Raw genomic sequence first — 17,240 nt, 5'->3', positions numbered from 1 at the left:
AAGGACATCATGCCCTTAATATTTACACAACACTCATAAAGTTAAGGACATTATGTCCTTAACATTTACACTATATATATGAAGTTAAGGACATGAGATCCTAAAGTTTAACAACAGAAGGTGCAAGTACAAGTTAAGGACATTATGTCCTTAACATTTACACTGCACACATGAAGTTAAGGACGTCGTGTCCTTAACATTTACACAGAACATATGAAGTTAAGGACATGATGTCCTAAAGTTTAACAACGGAATATGCAAATACAAGACACTTTGTCCTTAATATTTACACAGTATTTATGAAGTTAAGGACATCATGTCCTTAATATTTACACAACACTCATAAAGTTAAGGACACTATGTCCTTAACATTTACACTACACACATGAAGTTAAGGACACCATGTCCTTAACATTTACACTATACATATGAAGTTAAGGACATGAGGTCGTAAAGTTTAACAACAGAAGGTGCAAATACAAGTTAAGGATATTATGTCCTTAACATTTACACTGCACACATGAAGTTAAGCACGTCGTGTCCTTAACATTTACACTGAACATTTGAAGTTAAGGACATGATGTTCTAAAGTTTAACAACGGAATGTGCAAATACAAGACACTTTGTCCTTAATATTTACATAGTATTTATGAAGTTAAGGACATCATGTCCTTAATATTTACAGAGCACTCATAAAGTTAAGGACATTATGTCCTTAACATTTACACTGCACACATGAAGTTAAGGACACCATGTCCTTAACATTTACACTACACATATGAAGTTTAAGGACATGAGGTCCTAAAGTTTTACAACAGAAAGTGCAAATATTAGTTAAGGACATTATGTCCTTAATATTTACACTACACACATGAAGTTAAGGATGCCGTGTCCTTAACATTTACACTGAACATATGAAGTTAAGGACATGATGTCCTAAAGTTTAACAACGAAAGGTGAAAATACAAGACAATTTGTCCTTAATATTTACACAGTATTTATGAAGTTAAGGACATCATGTCCTTAATATTTACACAACACTCATAAAGTTAAGGACACTATGTCCTTAATATTTATATTATACATATGAAGTTAAGGACATGAGATCCTAAAGTTTAACAACAGAAGGTGCAAATACAAGTTAAGGACATTATGTCCTTAACATTTACACTGCACACATGAAGTTAAGGACGCCGTGTCCTTAACATTTACACTGAACATATGAAGTTAAGGACATGATGTCCTAAAGTTTAACAACGAAATGTGCAAATACAAGACACTTTGTCCTTAATATTTATACAGTATTTATGAAGTTAAGGACATCATGTCCTTAATATTTACACAACACTCATAAAGTTAAGGACACTATGTCCTTAACATTTATACTGCACTCATGAAGTTAAGGACACCATGACCTTAATATTTACACTACACATATGAAGTTAAGGACATGAGGTCGTAAAGTTTAACAACAGAAGGTGCAAATACAAGTTAAGGACATTATGTCCTTAACATTTACACTACACACATGAAGTTAAGGACGTCGTGTCCTTAACATTTACACTGAACATATGAAGTTAAGGACATGAGGTACTAAAGTTTAACAACAGAAGGTGCAAATACAAGTTAAGGACATTATGTCCTTAACATTTACACTACACACATGAAGTTAAGGACGTCGTGTCCTTAACATTTACACTGAACATATGAAGTTAAGGACATGCTGTCCTTAATATTAGCATAGGGGTATTTTTGTCCGGGCAGGTAAAAAATTATTAAGCACCGACTAAAAAGTAAATACAATTTAAACGGTGGCTAACCGTGCACTTCCCCCAAAAATTTAATGCTTTGTTAGTTTTAAATTTAATATATAAAATATATGTTTCATATAAAAATTTATTCGGTACGATTCGATATTTTTTTTATAAAATTTAAACCATCCTATTATTCGGTATAGTTATAAATTTACTTAAAAACTTACTGTTTTATTCATAGAAACTTTATAATCGGTTCAGTATGATTTCCTTCGGTGGGTTTTTAAAAATGCATTGACTGCTACACATTTCCTAGAAAAAGGCAAATTACACTAATAACTAGTAGAGGAAAAAGGGGGAAAAGAAAGGAAAGGAAAATATAGAAGTATAGAAGAGAGTTTGACGTACTGAGAAGAGAAGAGAGGAAATCCATATGATTCAACGCTGCTAAGGAGATTTGTTTGAGTTCTTAGAAATTGATCTCATTTTTTCCTTAAACCTCTCCCCCTCTCTGTCTCTTCTCAATTCTCATATTTATGACCCTAATTTTCTCAGAATTGATCCAGTTTTGAGGTGAATTGCCATTTCCATAATTCAGAAGAATTTCTGAGTTTTTGAAGTTCTAAAACCCCTTCAGGTGCGTTTATTTTTGTTGATTAGATTGATTTGGGTTTCTCTGTTTCTTTTCATTCTTAAATCCGATATTGATTTTTCTCTTCCTACACGCCGGAAAACATGGATGTTATTGATTTGATATTTTGCTATCATTTTTCCCCCAGAAGAAGAGTTAGGTATGTATATACGCATATAGGTCTCTCTGTGTGTGTTTATACTGAAGCTTCGACAAAAAATCTTACTTTTTGACTAATTCCATGTATCTGTTCAATCTAGAAAGTAAGGCAAAAGTTTTTTGATTTCTGTAACCTGTTATTCGGATCAAAACGTGAGTTCAGCATAGCTATATATAGATATGAACAATTCAAAGTTAAAAAGAAAAACAAATACTGACTTCTTCATCAAATTTTGGTGTTGCTGTTTAATATTCGAAATCAGGTGTAAGGTTTTAATTGACTGGAGCTGGGCTAATCGGCAAAAAATGGGAGTACCAGCATTTTATAGGTGGTTGGCTGATCGATACCCGCTATCGATTGTGGACGTGGTAGAGGAAGAGCCTAAAGAGGACAGTCATGGGCTGTTTGTTCCAGTGGATGTTTCAAAGCCAAACCCTAATGGCATGGAATTTGATAACATGTACTTGGACATGAATGGTATCATTCACCCTTGTTTTCATCCCGAGGGAAAGGTGAATGAGTGTTTTCTTTTGAAAGTGTTTTCCAATCAAATTACGTGGTATTTGGTATACTTAATTCGTATAAGCTCTTGCACAAAGCATGTGAGAATTTGTTTTACTAGTTGCTTGGGAAATAGTTTATTTGCACTTATACGACTTACTATGTTAAAGGGATGTTTTATTTTCTGTGACTGTATTTTTAGGGGAAACATGCATGCATCATGATATGCAGTTCACAATAGGTAATTTATTTAACTTACTCATAGCTGCTAACTGAAGATGATGATTGGCTGTGAAGCATGCATAGGAGGAGATTGACTTCCTCTGAGTTGGTCTAGCAGGAAAGCGAAGGAACCACTGGTTATATGGCAAGAGATAATATTTCTTGTGCAATTCAATCCATTGCTTCTTTCTTTAGAAAGATTTGCTTGATGCATGTACCTCCAAACTAATGCCGCATCTATTATAAAAAAATGTGAATCCCAAGTGCATCACAAAATAATATATTATTTGGACAGCTACCCTAGTCATGTCCTGTTTGTATGTTTATGTAGATCCATGTACAGTCTACTAAACCTGCCGTTGCAAGCACACTCTTCTTGTAATATACTTCCCATAATTAATTAAGACCCTTTAATAGATTAAACTTTGGACCAGTAAATTGGCAGTCCAGATTTAGTTTTTTATCTCCAGCCTAAATATGTATGGTTTAGGATAGGATAAATAGCAAAACAGCCTTCTTGTTTCCTCTTTCCTTTTATAGGCCTTTCATTGTTATTGGAAGATTATGGGCAAACACTGCTCAAATACAAAGGGCCATACTTTAAGAATTTTCCTTATAATTGTAGGCTGTCATAATTCAGCACTCTTTCATTCTTTAAGTTGGAAATTATCCTTGTTGAAATTCTTTATATGTGCTTTAAAGAGTATGAATTATGTGCTTGGCATGAATGGAATGAATGGAAGGCTCAAGCTTTGCATGGTTAGTTCAATTTGAGAGAGAAAGAGAGAAGAACTTTGTTTGATAAATAAAATCAATGAAGCAGAATATGGGGAACCAAGGTTGAAATGCTAGCAGAAACGAAGAAACGCTAGGTGATATTTAACATTTACTAAGTATCTGTAGTGTCACCAGATAATTGTGCTGGTAGGAAGGTACCTGGATATTCATTGTATGTAGTTTGGCGATTCCATAATGGAAAATAATACGAGTAACTGGGAATATGTTAAATTGAAAGTGATGCGTTTTGTTCAAATCGACAACAAAACCCCAACTTTCTTTACCTGAAATCCCTACACGATTATACCAAAAAAAATTGCTAGAGGCAATAACATGACTCTTCTTGCACTCAGGCTTTGCTCTGACTACTGTTTACCAACTTCAGAGTAATAGTTATTTTCCATTTGCCAAAAGTAATTATCGAAGGAGGTCACAACTCACAAGAAGGTCAATAATGAGAGAGAAAGAAGGTAAGATCAGAGACGAGTGAATATGGAGATAGAGAGAAAATCATTATGGAGAAATCGAAGATAACTTATGGATGGAAGTATAGAGAAACCCAGAGGGAGAAACAGATTGAGTGAAAAGTGAGCCACTGTATGGCTACTGCTGAATAGGGAAGGCAGGGAATGAGCGTTAGAATTACTCACATCATATGTGCAAGAGGCAAACACTAACATGTTAAGGAAATCAAAAAGCTTGTATTGGTGGGGCCCTATCGGTTCGGGCAACTCAGTGATCATGATCGGCTCCATGCATGCTTGAGATCTTGAGTCATTTACACCTCTAATGTGAATTTTGTAAACTATGGGTACTAAAGTTTTGTATCTTTTTCAGAGAATATGATGAAAGTTTCATGCTTTTGCGTTTATAGCTGGAAATTAGGATACTGCTGTATTTTGTAAATATTTGAGGCATACTGGGAGTTCTTAGAATGAGTGAATGTGGACCTTAGTGAGGAGAGATGTCTTGTAGTTACGGGTTTAGCCGTTTGGGGAGCAAAAACTGCTACTACTATTTCTGTAGGCAAGACCAGATTGGCTAGGTACTTTGCAAATATTCTTTTCTTTAATTTTATGCACATAGCAGGGTGTTAGTGCACTGTGATGCCCTTTTTATCAAAGATAAGTTAATGTAGACAAGTCGACAAAGAAACCCAATTTTTTATTGGCGGATGGCATTTGACCTTTCTCGACCTTTCTCTGGCGGATGAAAAAGAAGGATTTTAGCTTAAGAAGGTTTTGGAATTTAAGTCCTGTAAAAAATTGGTTTGGGAATCAGATATGATTCCAGTCAACTGTGCACAATTACCAGATGGAAGATGGATGGCGTATTTGATAATATAACAGTACGGGTTATTTATAATGTCGCAGATGTTGTATAGATGGATGACTGGGGGTGTTGAGGTACTGTCCCCTCTTAAACCCCCCCCCCCCCCCCCCCCCCCTTTTTTTTTTTTTTTTTGGTACAGAGAAATTATTAAGTTATCGTTGTTAGAATGCTCTTGTTTAGAGTTAGATGTATCAAATTATTTCCTTTTTGTTTCAAATAGTTGGGTTAAACTGTACAATGATTGGTTACTAAGTAAAATTATTACTGTTATTATATTATGATATTAAGCTTTATCGGTCACATCTGAGATGCATATTTACAGTTTAGTTGTGTTATAGTTACTGTTACATAATAAACAAAGCTTATTTTCTTAACACAAAGATCTAACGAGGTACTAAATGACTGATTAGTGACTTGTGATGACCAACTATTGAAGCAGTAGAGAACTTTGCAATTAATATAGGAGTAATATGAGATTTTGCTTCCATCTTAATCATAACATGCATAATTTGGAAGTTACTTGGTGCAACTCTGTGATGTTAGGACCTTTAACCGCTACCTGTGCAGCTTTGGGAGTTTGCGAGGTGGTGGGGTATGATGAACTCAAACCTATGAGATAGTACATTTGGATTCTGTAGTGACACTCATAAACCGAGGATACTAAAATGGTCTAAATATGAAATGAACAATTAAATATAAGAGACTCGAGAGTTTTGTAATAAAAGAAGCGACGGGAGCCTCTTCTCATAGTAGTTAAATACATAGGAAGCAACCTTCCCAAAAACCTCTCTCTCTCAGTACTTTCTTGGTACAGAATTTGTTATTAATAATACCTTTTACTTATCAAAAAAGCTTCCCAAAAAAGACTCACTTAAGTAAGATACCAAAAAAGGTAAAAGATAAAAAAAAAAAATTTCATTTTCTAGTTGCAAGATACAGAATATGGAGCTTCCAAAATCAAGACATCCTATAATTTATGTTAGAAGATTAATAAGCTGCTTCAGTGAACCTGGATTCAAGGATATGCTGCACACTGCTTGTACCTGATAAGAACCAATAATGTTTGCGGCAGATTGAGCAGCTTAAAATTATTAATTATTGTGAAATCATACAGTGGGACTGGGACAAAAGTTTGCTGGAATTGCAATAAAGACGAGACTGGATCTTAAATGAGAATCAGCAGCAAAGTTATAGTGAAACTTATCCTGAATTGCATAAAGACAGAGATAGGATGGAGGAATTTAAGACATTTACTTGGTCATTTGTACATGAGAGCCGTAAATCAATGACCATTCACAGATTGGCAGAGTTTCTGCATTGAGTTATCTATGTGGCATTTACCTAAACAAGTAGTATTTGATGAATCTAATAAAGGATGTGTCTATATGATGATGAATCTTGTCATTTGATGCTTGAAATGGGCAAACTTAGATCCGCAATAGCAAAAGAATGCAAGATATCCAATCAATGTACTTTATAGATTGGTCATTACTACCTTGAAATATGGAGTTAGCTTAGCTACCTCAATAGACGTTCTGATCCCAACTAGGATTCTGATAATTTGTTGCAATTACTTGGTATATCTCCCCGTTTCTCTAGTGTTTTTCCTATAGTTAGGTACTACCTTTATATCAGAGTTTTCTTCTCCACCTTGCAGGCTGCACCAGCAACTTACAATGACGTATTCAAATCAATTTTTGACTACATTGACCATCTTTTCTCATTAGTCCGTCCAAGAAAACTCCTCTATATGGCTATTGGTAAGTTCTGGCTACTGATGTTGCATATCTTTTTACTTCAATGTTTAAAGTCTTAACTTCACTATCTGTTTCTTAGATGGAGTGGCTCCTAGAGCTAAGATGAACCAGCAGCGAACCAGGCGTTTTAGAGCCGCTAAAGATGCCGCTGAAGCTGTATAATTTTTCCTTTGTCTATGTGGTTTAACACGGTAGAATTATGCATCTCATTCAATTTTTTATGACAGGAAGCTGAAGAAAAAAGGTTGAGGGAAGAGTTTGAGATGGAGGCTGCTAGTTTATTGCCTACAGGAAAGCCTGAGACATCTGATTCAAATGTTATTACTCCTGGTACTCCATTTATGGCAGTACTAGCAGTAGCTCTTCAGTATTATATACACTCGAGGTTGAATAAAAATGCAGGCTGGCGGTTTACCAAGGTTGTTCCAGTATAATCTACTAAAGTCATCTTACTTTAGTACAATCTTTTAAGATTTAAGGATTCCTTCTGTGGAGTAATCCGTTCTGGTTATTTTTTAATGCAATTCTGATTTTCAGGATACCCTTTCTCTCCTAACTTATTTATTCGGCTGCATTGGGTGATTATTTGAAGGTTATCCTTTCTGATGCTAATGTTCCTGGTGAGGGTGAGCACAAAATTATGTCCTACATCCGCTTGCAACGTAACCTTCCTGGCTTCGACCCAAATACCCGTCATTGTCTTTATGGCCTAGTGAGTGAAAGAGTTACACTATTGTTTAATAACATCTTAAATTCTTTTAATCCTTTTTTTTTTGTTGATAAGAAATTTATATGTCCTTTACCTATCCGAAAAAAGAAAAAAGAAAGAAAGAAAGAAAGAAATTGATATGTCTTTGACAGAATATGGGTTGTTCAACCTTGCTATTTTCCTTTCAACAGTGTTCCTGGATTTCTGTTGCGTTTATCTTGATTATCTCATGTCTTAATTTCTTCATGATTATCCAATTTGTTGTTTAGGATGCAGATCTGATTATGCTGTCTCTTGCTACTCATGAAGTCCATTTTTCAATATTGAGGGAGGTCAGTAACTACTACTATCCAGTGGCTGTGTCATCAAATTAATTCGTTCTCGAAAACTGAAAGTCTGATCTTCTCTACAGGTGATTACACCACCAGGTCAGCAGGAGAAGTGTTTTGCCTGTGGTCAGGTTGGACATCTTGCAGCTGATTGTCGCGGTACAAACGGAAACCAAGGCGAAAATGGAAAGGGTGTGAATGAAACACCTTTTCACAAGAAGAAATATCAGGTTCAAATTTGCTTCCTTTTTTTTTGAGTTCCAATTTCAAGTTTCGTTTATCATCTAATATTTTGGTCCATCTTGTTGTTGCCTCTTTGCCCCATTCGCAGTTTCTCAACATCTGGGTGTTGCGAGAGTATCTGCAATATGATTTGGAGATTTACAACCCTCCATTTCGGATAGACTTTGAAAGGGTGGTGGATGATTTTGTTTTTTTGTGTTTTTTTGTTGGGAACGATTTTCTTCCCCATATGCCAACACTGGAAATTCGAGAGGTATGCAGCTATCCTGATGTAGACATTTTCATCTTGATTGTTATATCTCTGGTAATAATGAGCTTTTCTATATGGATATTCTACTCTGATGGTTAAACAATCTTGGGCATACCATAATTCTTTTTCAGTCCAATGGCATTGCAACTGCTATTCCTTCCTTCTCTCCAACTGTTATGCAGCTGCTGATCATTCTGCTTATTCAGTTAATGATTTAATCCTGTATACTTTTGTAGGGTGCCGTCAATCTGCTGATGTTCATTTATAGAAGAGAGTTTACAACAATGGGTGGTTATCTTACAGATGCGGGTGAGGTAATTTGCTTTTCGACAATGCAACACTTCAAATTTCTCACAAGGATTCAAGCTATATGTGATATACTGTAGCATGCTTGAATAATATAGATGTTTTAATTTTTCCATCAGATGAAACTTTTATCTTGTTATATCTACAATTCTAATGCAAGTACTGACTGCTAGTTCGTTTATTTCGGGTAATTTGGTTAATTTTATTCTCTGATGGTCATGAGTATTATCCGCATTCCTTTGCAAAGCGTATATTGGTAATATGTTGTATCTCTGCAGTGTCAAATGTCCAAGGTTTACTAGCTAATGTAATACCTGGGGAACAAGAAACTTAGGTTACTTTAGGGGCCATTAAGACTTCTAGAGACCATTAGACCTTTTTATATGCAAGAGCAGGTGGTTATGTTCCGAAAAAACAGGTTTGCTCTGTGTTAGAGGTGGAATTTCAAAGAACAACTGTGTTAGAACCAACACAACCAACACCATAAGTTCCCCAAACTCCCGGCGACCAAACCCTACCAAACACCTTCGACAACTGACTTCTCACGCGCCGCCACGCGCCGTTCAGTGTGATTTTCGTCCGGCGAGATCTACTCCACGCGCCGGCGCATGGAGCCATTTCCGGCCACCTTTTTAAACACTTTATTCAGAACAGTTGTACCGCCTTCCAATTCCGAGACTATCTGTAATTTTCTTTTCTAATTCCGAGTACTTTGAAAATATTCCGGCATCTACAGTAGTTCTCCAGCATCTACAAGTTATTTCCGGCAGATATATAGTGTTTTCCCGGCAACTAGAGCTGATTTCTAATTTGCTAGACCTCTTTATATATCTCGTCCTATTGTTCTTACATGGAACATAAGATTTATTTCAGGTCAGGGGGGAAAGTTTTTGACATTCAAGCGTACAATGAAGGTGCTGAAAGTTGGTTTGAATTGGTGGAAAGTAATAAGTATGCCAAACGAAAGATGATGTTAAGCAGGAAACTATCTTTGTGGGTCTGTCACACTCTCAAAGAAGCCTCTATGTATAGGGGAAGGATCTTTAAGTCATGGAAGAGTAGGGACCATATCACAGACATATATGGCTCTCTTAAACATAATAGTTTTGGCAGGTTTATATGCTTAATTTCAGTACAGGGTCACAGAAGAGCAGTCATTGTTCTACCAGAGAATGTTCCATATGCAGGGTGGTACGAAAATGCTAGGAATATTGAGAATCTCATTAATAGTACTCCATCGGTCACAAAGGTTCCTTACAGGCGGAATCTACAGAAACTATCTGGAGAAGAATCATACAAAGAGGCACTAGATAAGAGCAAATGGAGAACAAATGAAGCGTGTCTCCAAACAGCGACTTCTTCAAACAATTTGATCAGAATAACTGGTGGCAAATCTTTGGATGAATCTGAAATGCTGCAAAGATGCTTGGTGGGTAGTTTTGCTGGTCATGTTGAGCCTCCGACAAGAAATGATGTTCGTAGATGGGCCACTCAAACCTGGAAGGTTGCTCATGGTTTTAACGTATATGACATGAATGGAGTTCAATTCCTCTTTGAATTCCCCTCAAGGAAATTGGCGGAACACGTTCTGGTGGGTCGTTGGCAAAGACAGAACAGTAAACTCAGACTGGAGTCCATCGGCGGGGTGCTTTCCAACGGCAAAAAAATTTGACTGGACTTGGATTAGAGTCTTGGGCCTTCTTCTACAACTATGGAACAAGAAGGTGATGACAATAATCGGCGATAAATGTGGGGGGTGGTTGGAAACAGAGGAGGAGACTGATCTCAGAAACCACTTGAGATGGGCACAGTTAAAGGTTAAAGGACCACCGGAATTAATTCCTGCTAAGGTTGAGATCGAATACGAAGGCTTGATTTTTACAATCCCGGTATAGAGTGAAACTCCGGTGTTCTTCCGGCATTCGGAGGAGGTGGTTAGTCTATACGGGGTAGGGGAGATTAGGAGGGTAGAAGAGAAGGACAGTGATGGGACAAAAGTAGGCGGGGGAACAATCGAGGCTGTCGAATCTTATAATCCAGCGGGGGTAGTGGTTCGGATAGTGTCCCTCTAGGGGTAATCAATGGTGTTAAGGGTGCTTTTAAACATGTTGGGTCGGGACGAACAAAAGGAAAGGATGGAGCTTTGTCAGATTGTGGAAAATGGGCCCAATCCTGTATGTGAATCACATGAGAGGCATGTAGGAGTAAAGGGTTTTGTTGGGCTAGCTGAAGATGGGCCTAATGAGAATCAAATCAAGGAAGGAGAAATGGGCTATTTTAAGCCCAATCCAATCATCACAAATCAAGACAACCCTGAACCTTTAAACTTAAATGCTGCGGGAGGAGATCTCGAAAGTTTTCTTGCACAAATAAAAGCTCTGGTGGCAGAAACAATCCGTGAAGAACAACAGAAAATGGAGGATCGCATCTCGACTCAGGAACAAACTCTTCTCTCTTTCAAACAATCTGCAAACCAGACCCTCAACACAACACCATCCACAGTGGGAGAGGAACATGATAGATCAGTTGGGAAGAACCTAGACTCTCATCTTCCTCTTGTTAATTACATACAAGGTGACCCAGGGGATAAAGACGCCCATACAGTCTTTGTAGACTGTCTCTCTGAAGGCGAAGGCGTTACTGATGAATCAGACATGCAATTGGTCCAAAACCAACAGATCGATATAGCAGAACCAATTGAGGTGCACCCACAGACCTGTGATCTAGATGTTCCTGCATGGATCAAAAGAAACATTGGAAAGATGAGCAAAACATACGGTGTTAGCTTTGAAGGATGCGAATGGGAAGCTATGGCTCTATTTTTGAAGATAGACAGTAGGAAAAAGGAAATGAAAGCAATGATGCGATCAAAAAACAAAAGCACAATTGTTTCACCAAAATTAAAAGGAGTTTATGAGAGGAAGAATCTGAAGGTTGGAGTGAAGTACAAAGATGGAATCCTAAGGAACAGAGGGAGGCAACTACCCATTAAAAGCTGATGAAGATACACATAATTTCCTGGAATGTAAGGGGTCTTAATTGTGGTGGGGTGGGGGGGGGGTTGGGAGAAAAGGAAGCTGATAAAGTCAGCTTTCAAAGAGTGGAGGGAAAACGTTTACTGTCTGCAAGAAACGAAGATTGAGGGGGACTGTGATGGTATTGCAAAACAACTGGGTAGCAGTAGGTGGATTGATCATATAAAGCTAGAAGCTGAAGGGACAAGGGGAGACATCTTAATTATGTGGGATAAGAGAGAATGGAAGGGGGAACTAGTTGAAAAGGGAAGATATTCTATCACTTGTAACTTTAGCTCAGTGTTAGATAATTTCTTATGGGCCTTGACTGGGGTGTATGCTCCATGCAAGATAGTGGAAAGAAAAGATCTTTGGTTAGAATTGGATGCTATGAAAGGATTATGTAATAGAAATTGGGTGGTATGTGGTGATTTCAACACCACTAGATTTGCAAATGAAAGGAAAAATAGAAACTCATACAATAGAGCAATGACAGATTTTTCAGAAACCGTGGAAGAACTGGAATTGATTGATCCTCCACTTCTGGGGGCCAGTTCACCTGGAACCAAGGTGACAACTCTGAATGTGCTTCTAGAATAGACAAATTTCTTTTCTCTATGGAGTGGGATGAGGAATTTAATTTTATCAGACAGAGCCTTCTCCCAAAGGTAATATCTGATTATAAACCAATCTCTTTGAAATGTGGGGAATGGGAACTCAACAAATCTTATTTTAAATTTGAAAATTGGTGGTTAGATGTTGACGAGTTTCCCTCAAAAGTGCAAACTTGGTGGAATTCCTTTGTGATTGTTGGTGGGCCAGATTTTGTGCTAGCCACCAAATTAAAACTACTCAAAACGAAGCTAAAAGAGTGGAATAAGGAGGAGCATGGCAGTCTAGAGAAAAGGAAGAAGACAATTCTCAGTAACATCTCAGTATTTGATCAGATTCAAGAAAACAGAAAGCTCACTGAAGGAGAATTGAAGGAGAATTATTGGAAAAGGCTGGCCTCATCCTAGAAATTCAGGAGTTAGCTAAGCATGAAGAGACATCATGGAGGCAAAGGTCAGATCCTTATGGCTGAAACAAGGGGACAAGAATACAAAGTTCTTCCACAAAATGGCTAATGCACATAGGAGATATAATCACATTGATAAGCTGGAGGTGCAAGGGCAAACGACCACAAACTCTGTAGAAATCAAGAAGGAAATCATAGACTTTTATCAGTAGTTGTATGCCGAACCTGAAATATGGAGGCCAAACTATAATCTTGATAGGGGGACCTTACTAACAGAAGAGGAACGTTTATGGTTACAAAGAGAGTTTGAAGAACAGGAAGTGGTGGAATGCCTCAAGTCCTGTGTTTCAGACAAAGCACCTGGACCTGATGGCTTCACCATGGGTTTTTCCCAGAAATGCTGGCCAACAGTCAAGGAAGATGTCATGTTGACGCTGAAGAATTTTCACTTTAATGAATACTTTGAAAAGAGCTTAAATGCATCCTATGTGGCTCTTATCCCAAAGAAGAATGAGGCAAGAGAACTTAAAGATTTTAGGCCAATTAGCTTGATTGGAAGTGTTTACAAGATTATAGCCAAAGTCTTAACTGAGAGGCTAAAGACTGTAATTAACAAGCTCATTGGAGGTCATCAAATGGCTTTCATAAAAGGAAGACAAATCATGGATGCTTCTCTTATTGCTAATGAGGTGGTTGATTCTAGACTCAAAAGCAAAATTCCAGGTGTTCTATGCAAGCTGGATATAGAGAAGGCCTACGACCATGTTAACCGGAAGTTCCTCCTGAGATTAATGTATGATATGGGCTTTGGAACTAAGTGGATTAACTGGATCCGTTTCTGTCTTAGCACTGTAAAATTCCCTATCTTGATTAATGGCTCACTACAAGGTTTTTTCTCTTCAGAAAGGGGGTCAAGGCAAGGGGATCCTTTATCCCCTTTTTGTTTCTGATGGCAATGGAAGGGTTGAATCAGATGATCAACACTGCAAAGTCAAATGGCTGGATTAAGGGTTTCAAGGTGTTTAACAGACAAAATTGCAGCCTAGAGATTTCACATCTCCTGTATGCAGACGACTCTATCATTTTCATGGGAACTCAACCAGAAGAAATGCTTCATCTCAGACTGATATTAACAACCTTTGAAGCTGTTGCAGGCTTACATGTTAACTGGGGAAAGAGTAAGCTATATCAGGTAAATGAAGTTCCAAACATACAGAATTTGGCTAATATTTTGGAATGTGGAACAGAGAACCTACCTATTAAATATCTAGGCCTTCCTTTGGGCTCCAAAAACAAGTCGCAAGAAATCTAGCAAAGGGTGATTGAAAGGAGTGAAAAAAGACTTTCAAGATGGAAGAGTCAATACTTGTCACTTGGAGGCAGGGTGACTCTGGTGAATAGTGTCTTAGATGCACTGCCTTCCTATGTGATGTCCTTATTCCCAATACCAAGTAAGGTGAGGAAAAAGATTGATTCCCTAAGAAGAAATTTTATCTGGCAAGGAAATAGTGAGATAAAGGCTATTCACTTAGTCAAATGGGATACTCTTTTGTGGTTTAGGTATTAGAAACCAAAAGGCACAGAACAACAGTCTCCTTGCAAAATGGTTATGTAGGTATAATTTGGAGGAAACAGCTTTATGGAGAAGGGTGATACAAGAGAAGTATGGCCATGGAGGACCTTGGTGCACCAAACCAGTATCATCCCCATATGGAGTCTGTGTATGGAAAACAATTAGGGGACAATGGAGGTTCATTGCTGATCATTCTAGTATCAAGGTTGGAAATGGAAGAAGAGTTCTCTTCTGGTGTGACACATGGTTTGGGCACACTCCTCTGAATGATCAGTTTCCAGACTTATATAACATTGCTGCGAACCCAAGAATTTCAGTAGCAGAAGCAAAATCCACACGTGGGTGGAATATTGTTTTCAGAAGGAACTTAAATGACTGGGAGTTGCAAAGTGTAGCAGAATTCTGGGAAACCTTAGAAGCCTTCCATGGTCTCACAGAAGAGGAAGATGTTTTAATGTGGAAGGGTCACAAATTAGGAGTATTTTCAGTGAAATCTGCTTATCATTTCTTCAACACTACTACTAATCCTACTCAAGGATGGCCCTGGAAACAAACTTGGAGGGTCAGGGCGCCCACAAAAGTCTTATGTTTCACATGGTTAGTAGTAAGGGAAGCTGTTCTAACCCAGGATAATCTTATTAGGAGAGGAATTCAGCTACAAGCTAGGTGTAGTCTTTGTGGCAAAGATGGGGAGTCAGCATCCCATCTCTTTATACACTGTCCAGTCACTACTCAACTTTGGCATTTATATCTTCATTTGGCTGGAATCTCATGGACAATGCCCAATAACACTACATCTCTTCTAAGTAGCTGGAACAATGGAGGTGCAAATATTAAACAGAAGAAATGGTGAAAAGTAGTTCCTGCTTGCATTTGGTGGGTCATATGGAAGGAAAGGAATGCCATCATTTTTGAAGATAGGCCTAGCTCTTACCAGAAAATTAAGCTTAATTATTTTTTGTTATTTCATTTTTGGTGCAAAGAGAGCTATAGGGAGGATGTACACTCTTTACTAGATTTGCTAGAAGAAATGTAATCGAACAGAATAGGCTACGCAGTCTTTGATCTTTTGGGGTCTGAATGTGGCTCACACAATCTCTTGTAAATATTTTACTCTTTTATAAAACTTGTTACCATTATCAAAAAGAGCAGGTGGTTATGTTCAAATGTTAGACATTTGTCTTTCCTGCTCTCCATCTCCTTTTTTTTGGGATAGATTGCTCTCCATCTCATTTTTACAGAGGTGGTTAACTGGAAAATAATTTGCTTTTCTATTTGATCATATTTTCACACCGAGTTCATTATGGTACTGGAAGCTTGAGCTAAGTGTGCTAATGAGCCCTTTGAAATTGAACTTTAAGACTTGCATTAGTGGAAGATAATGTTTTTTAGTTGTCAAAATCAGGGACCTTCTAGGTGGCCCCTTTTTTTTTTTTTGAAAAGGTAACATATTATGTATAACTAAAAGACTACACAAAAGCTGTGAAGTCACCCATAATTAAAAGGAGGCCTAATAAGAAAAGACACTCCTAAACCTTCTAGGTGGCATTATAGTAATGTTTTATCTATTTTCACGCTCTACGCCTCTACCTGACTTGCCCATTACCACTTACTTTCCTCAAGCTTCATTTTACACACAATTGTATGTAAAACAACTTTATATTACAGGACAGCTCGGGTAACATATCTGATAGTCCTTATGTTTCATTTACTTCTAAATATTACCACTTTGATTCAAGGGCTTCGCTTCATTTTGTGAGACGTAATTAGCTTGAATATTAAAGGCTAATATATATAAGGGTTTATTATGTAGTCATACAAGACACGACTAGCTTTGCATTGTTGTTCTTTTTTTGCATTAGCTAGAGATACTGTTAGTTTCTCTGCATTGCCGTTTGTATACTGGGACCTGATTATTGATATGCCTTGGTGTGCAAGTTCTTAAGCTGATTTTGGAAGGTGAGAAAGCTTATGTTTTGGGTGAATAATATGACCATTCATTTGCAGGTGTTTTTGGATAGAGTAGAACATTTTATTCAGGCGGCAGCAGTTTATGAAGACCAAATCTTTCAAAAGAGAGCTAGGATAAAGCAGGTGATCTCTTTGATTCCTGCCTAAAAATCATAGCACAGACAATGATACAGAGAATATCCTATGAAGAAATTAGAATTTTTAAACCTGTTTCTGGTTATCTAACCATGCTTATAGAGCTGTAAGATATTTATTTGTCAGGGATATCCAATATTCGTTTTCCTTTTTAGTTATGCGCCTCTTTATTAGAAGTAAGGGTGGTTTCTTATGTATCTGACTAGTCTAGGTTTTTTTTTCTTTCTGAAACTCGTAGTATAACCAATGTTTGGTCTGTAGTTTCAGTTGAAATGATGTTTTAGCAATGTGGTAGTTACTCATAAGCCTTTCTTTCTTGCTGCCTGTTTCAGAAAATTCATACTTAAGATTTCCGTCAATTTCACCAGACTTTTTGGCACCGCCTGAATTGCTTTGCCAATTTGTTTACAAGTCACTGCACCTTCTTTTATGCTAAATCCTGGATTGTAGTTACAATTGAACTAGTTACTCTACCATGTTTCTGTGAAGCAGTAGTCTGTTTTGCTTTTTTGGCTCCAAAAGTTAAAGCCTTTGGTAGCAAGCATGCTTAATATTGAA

The 17,240-nt window shown here is 37.4% G+C and overlaps 1 protein-coding gene across 1 annotated transcript in view; it reads left to right on the top strand.

Annotated features, from left to right (window-relative positions):
• Nucleotides 1-2,089: 2,089 nt before the first annotated feature.
• The window catches only part of LOC104099464 (5'-3' exoribonuclease 4), a 39,595-nt gene continuing 24,444 nt past the window's right edge, over nt 2,090-17,240 (top strand). Inside the window, exons 1-11 of the mRNA XM_070175057.1 lie at nt 2,090-2,391; nt 2,808-3,057; nt 7,035-7,137; nt 7,214-7,290; nt 7,362-7,553; nt 7,727-7,846; nt 8,113-8,175; nt 8,256-8,402; nt 8,504-8,668; nt 8,902-8,979; nt 16,584-16,670. Coding sequence (XP_070031158.1) covers nt 2,851-3,057; nt 7,035-7,137; nt 7,214-7,290; nt 7,362-7,553; nt 7,727-7,846; nt 8,113-8,175; nt 8,256-8,402; nt 8,504-8,668; nt 8,902-8,979; nt 16,584-16,670 — 1,239 coding nt within the window. The 5' untranslated portion in view covers nt 2,090-2,391; nt 2,808-2,850. The remainder of the gene's footprint in view (nt 2,392-2,807; nt 3,058-7,034; nt 7,138-7,213; nt 7,291-7,361; nt 7,554-7,726; nt 7,847-8,112; nt 8,176-8,255; nt 8,403-8,503; nt 8,669-8,901; nt 8,980-16,583; nt 16,671-17,240) is intronic.

This window comes from Nicotiana tomentosiformis, chromosome 5 (assembly GCF_000390325.3).
Source record: "Nicotiana tomentosiformis chromosome 5, ASM39032v3, whole genome shotgun sequence".
Lineage (NCBI taxonomy): Eukaryota > Viridiplantae > Streptophyta > Magnoliopsida > Solanales > Solanaceae > Nicotiana > Nicotiana tomentosiformis.
This window is presented reverse-complemented; position numbering and strand designations above follow the sequence as displayed.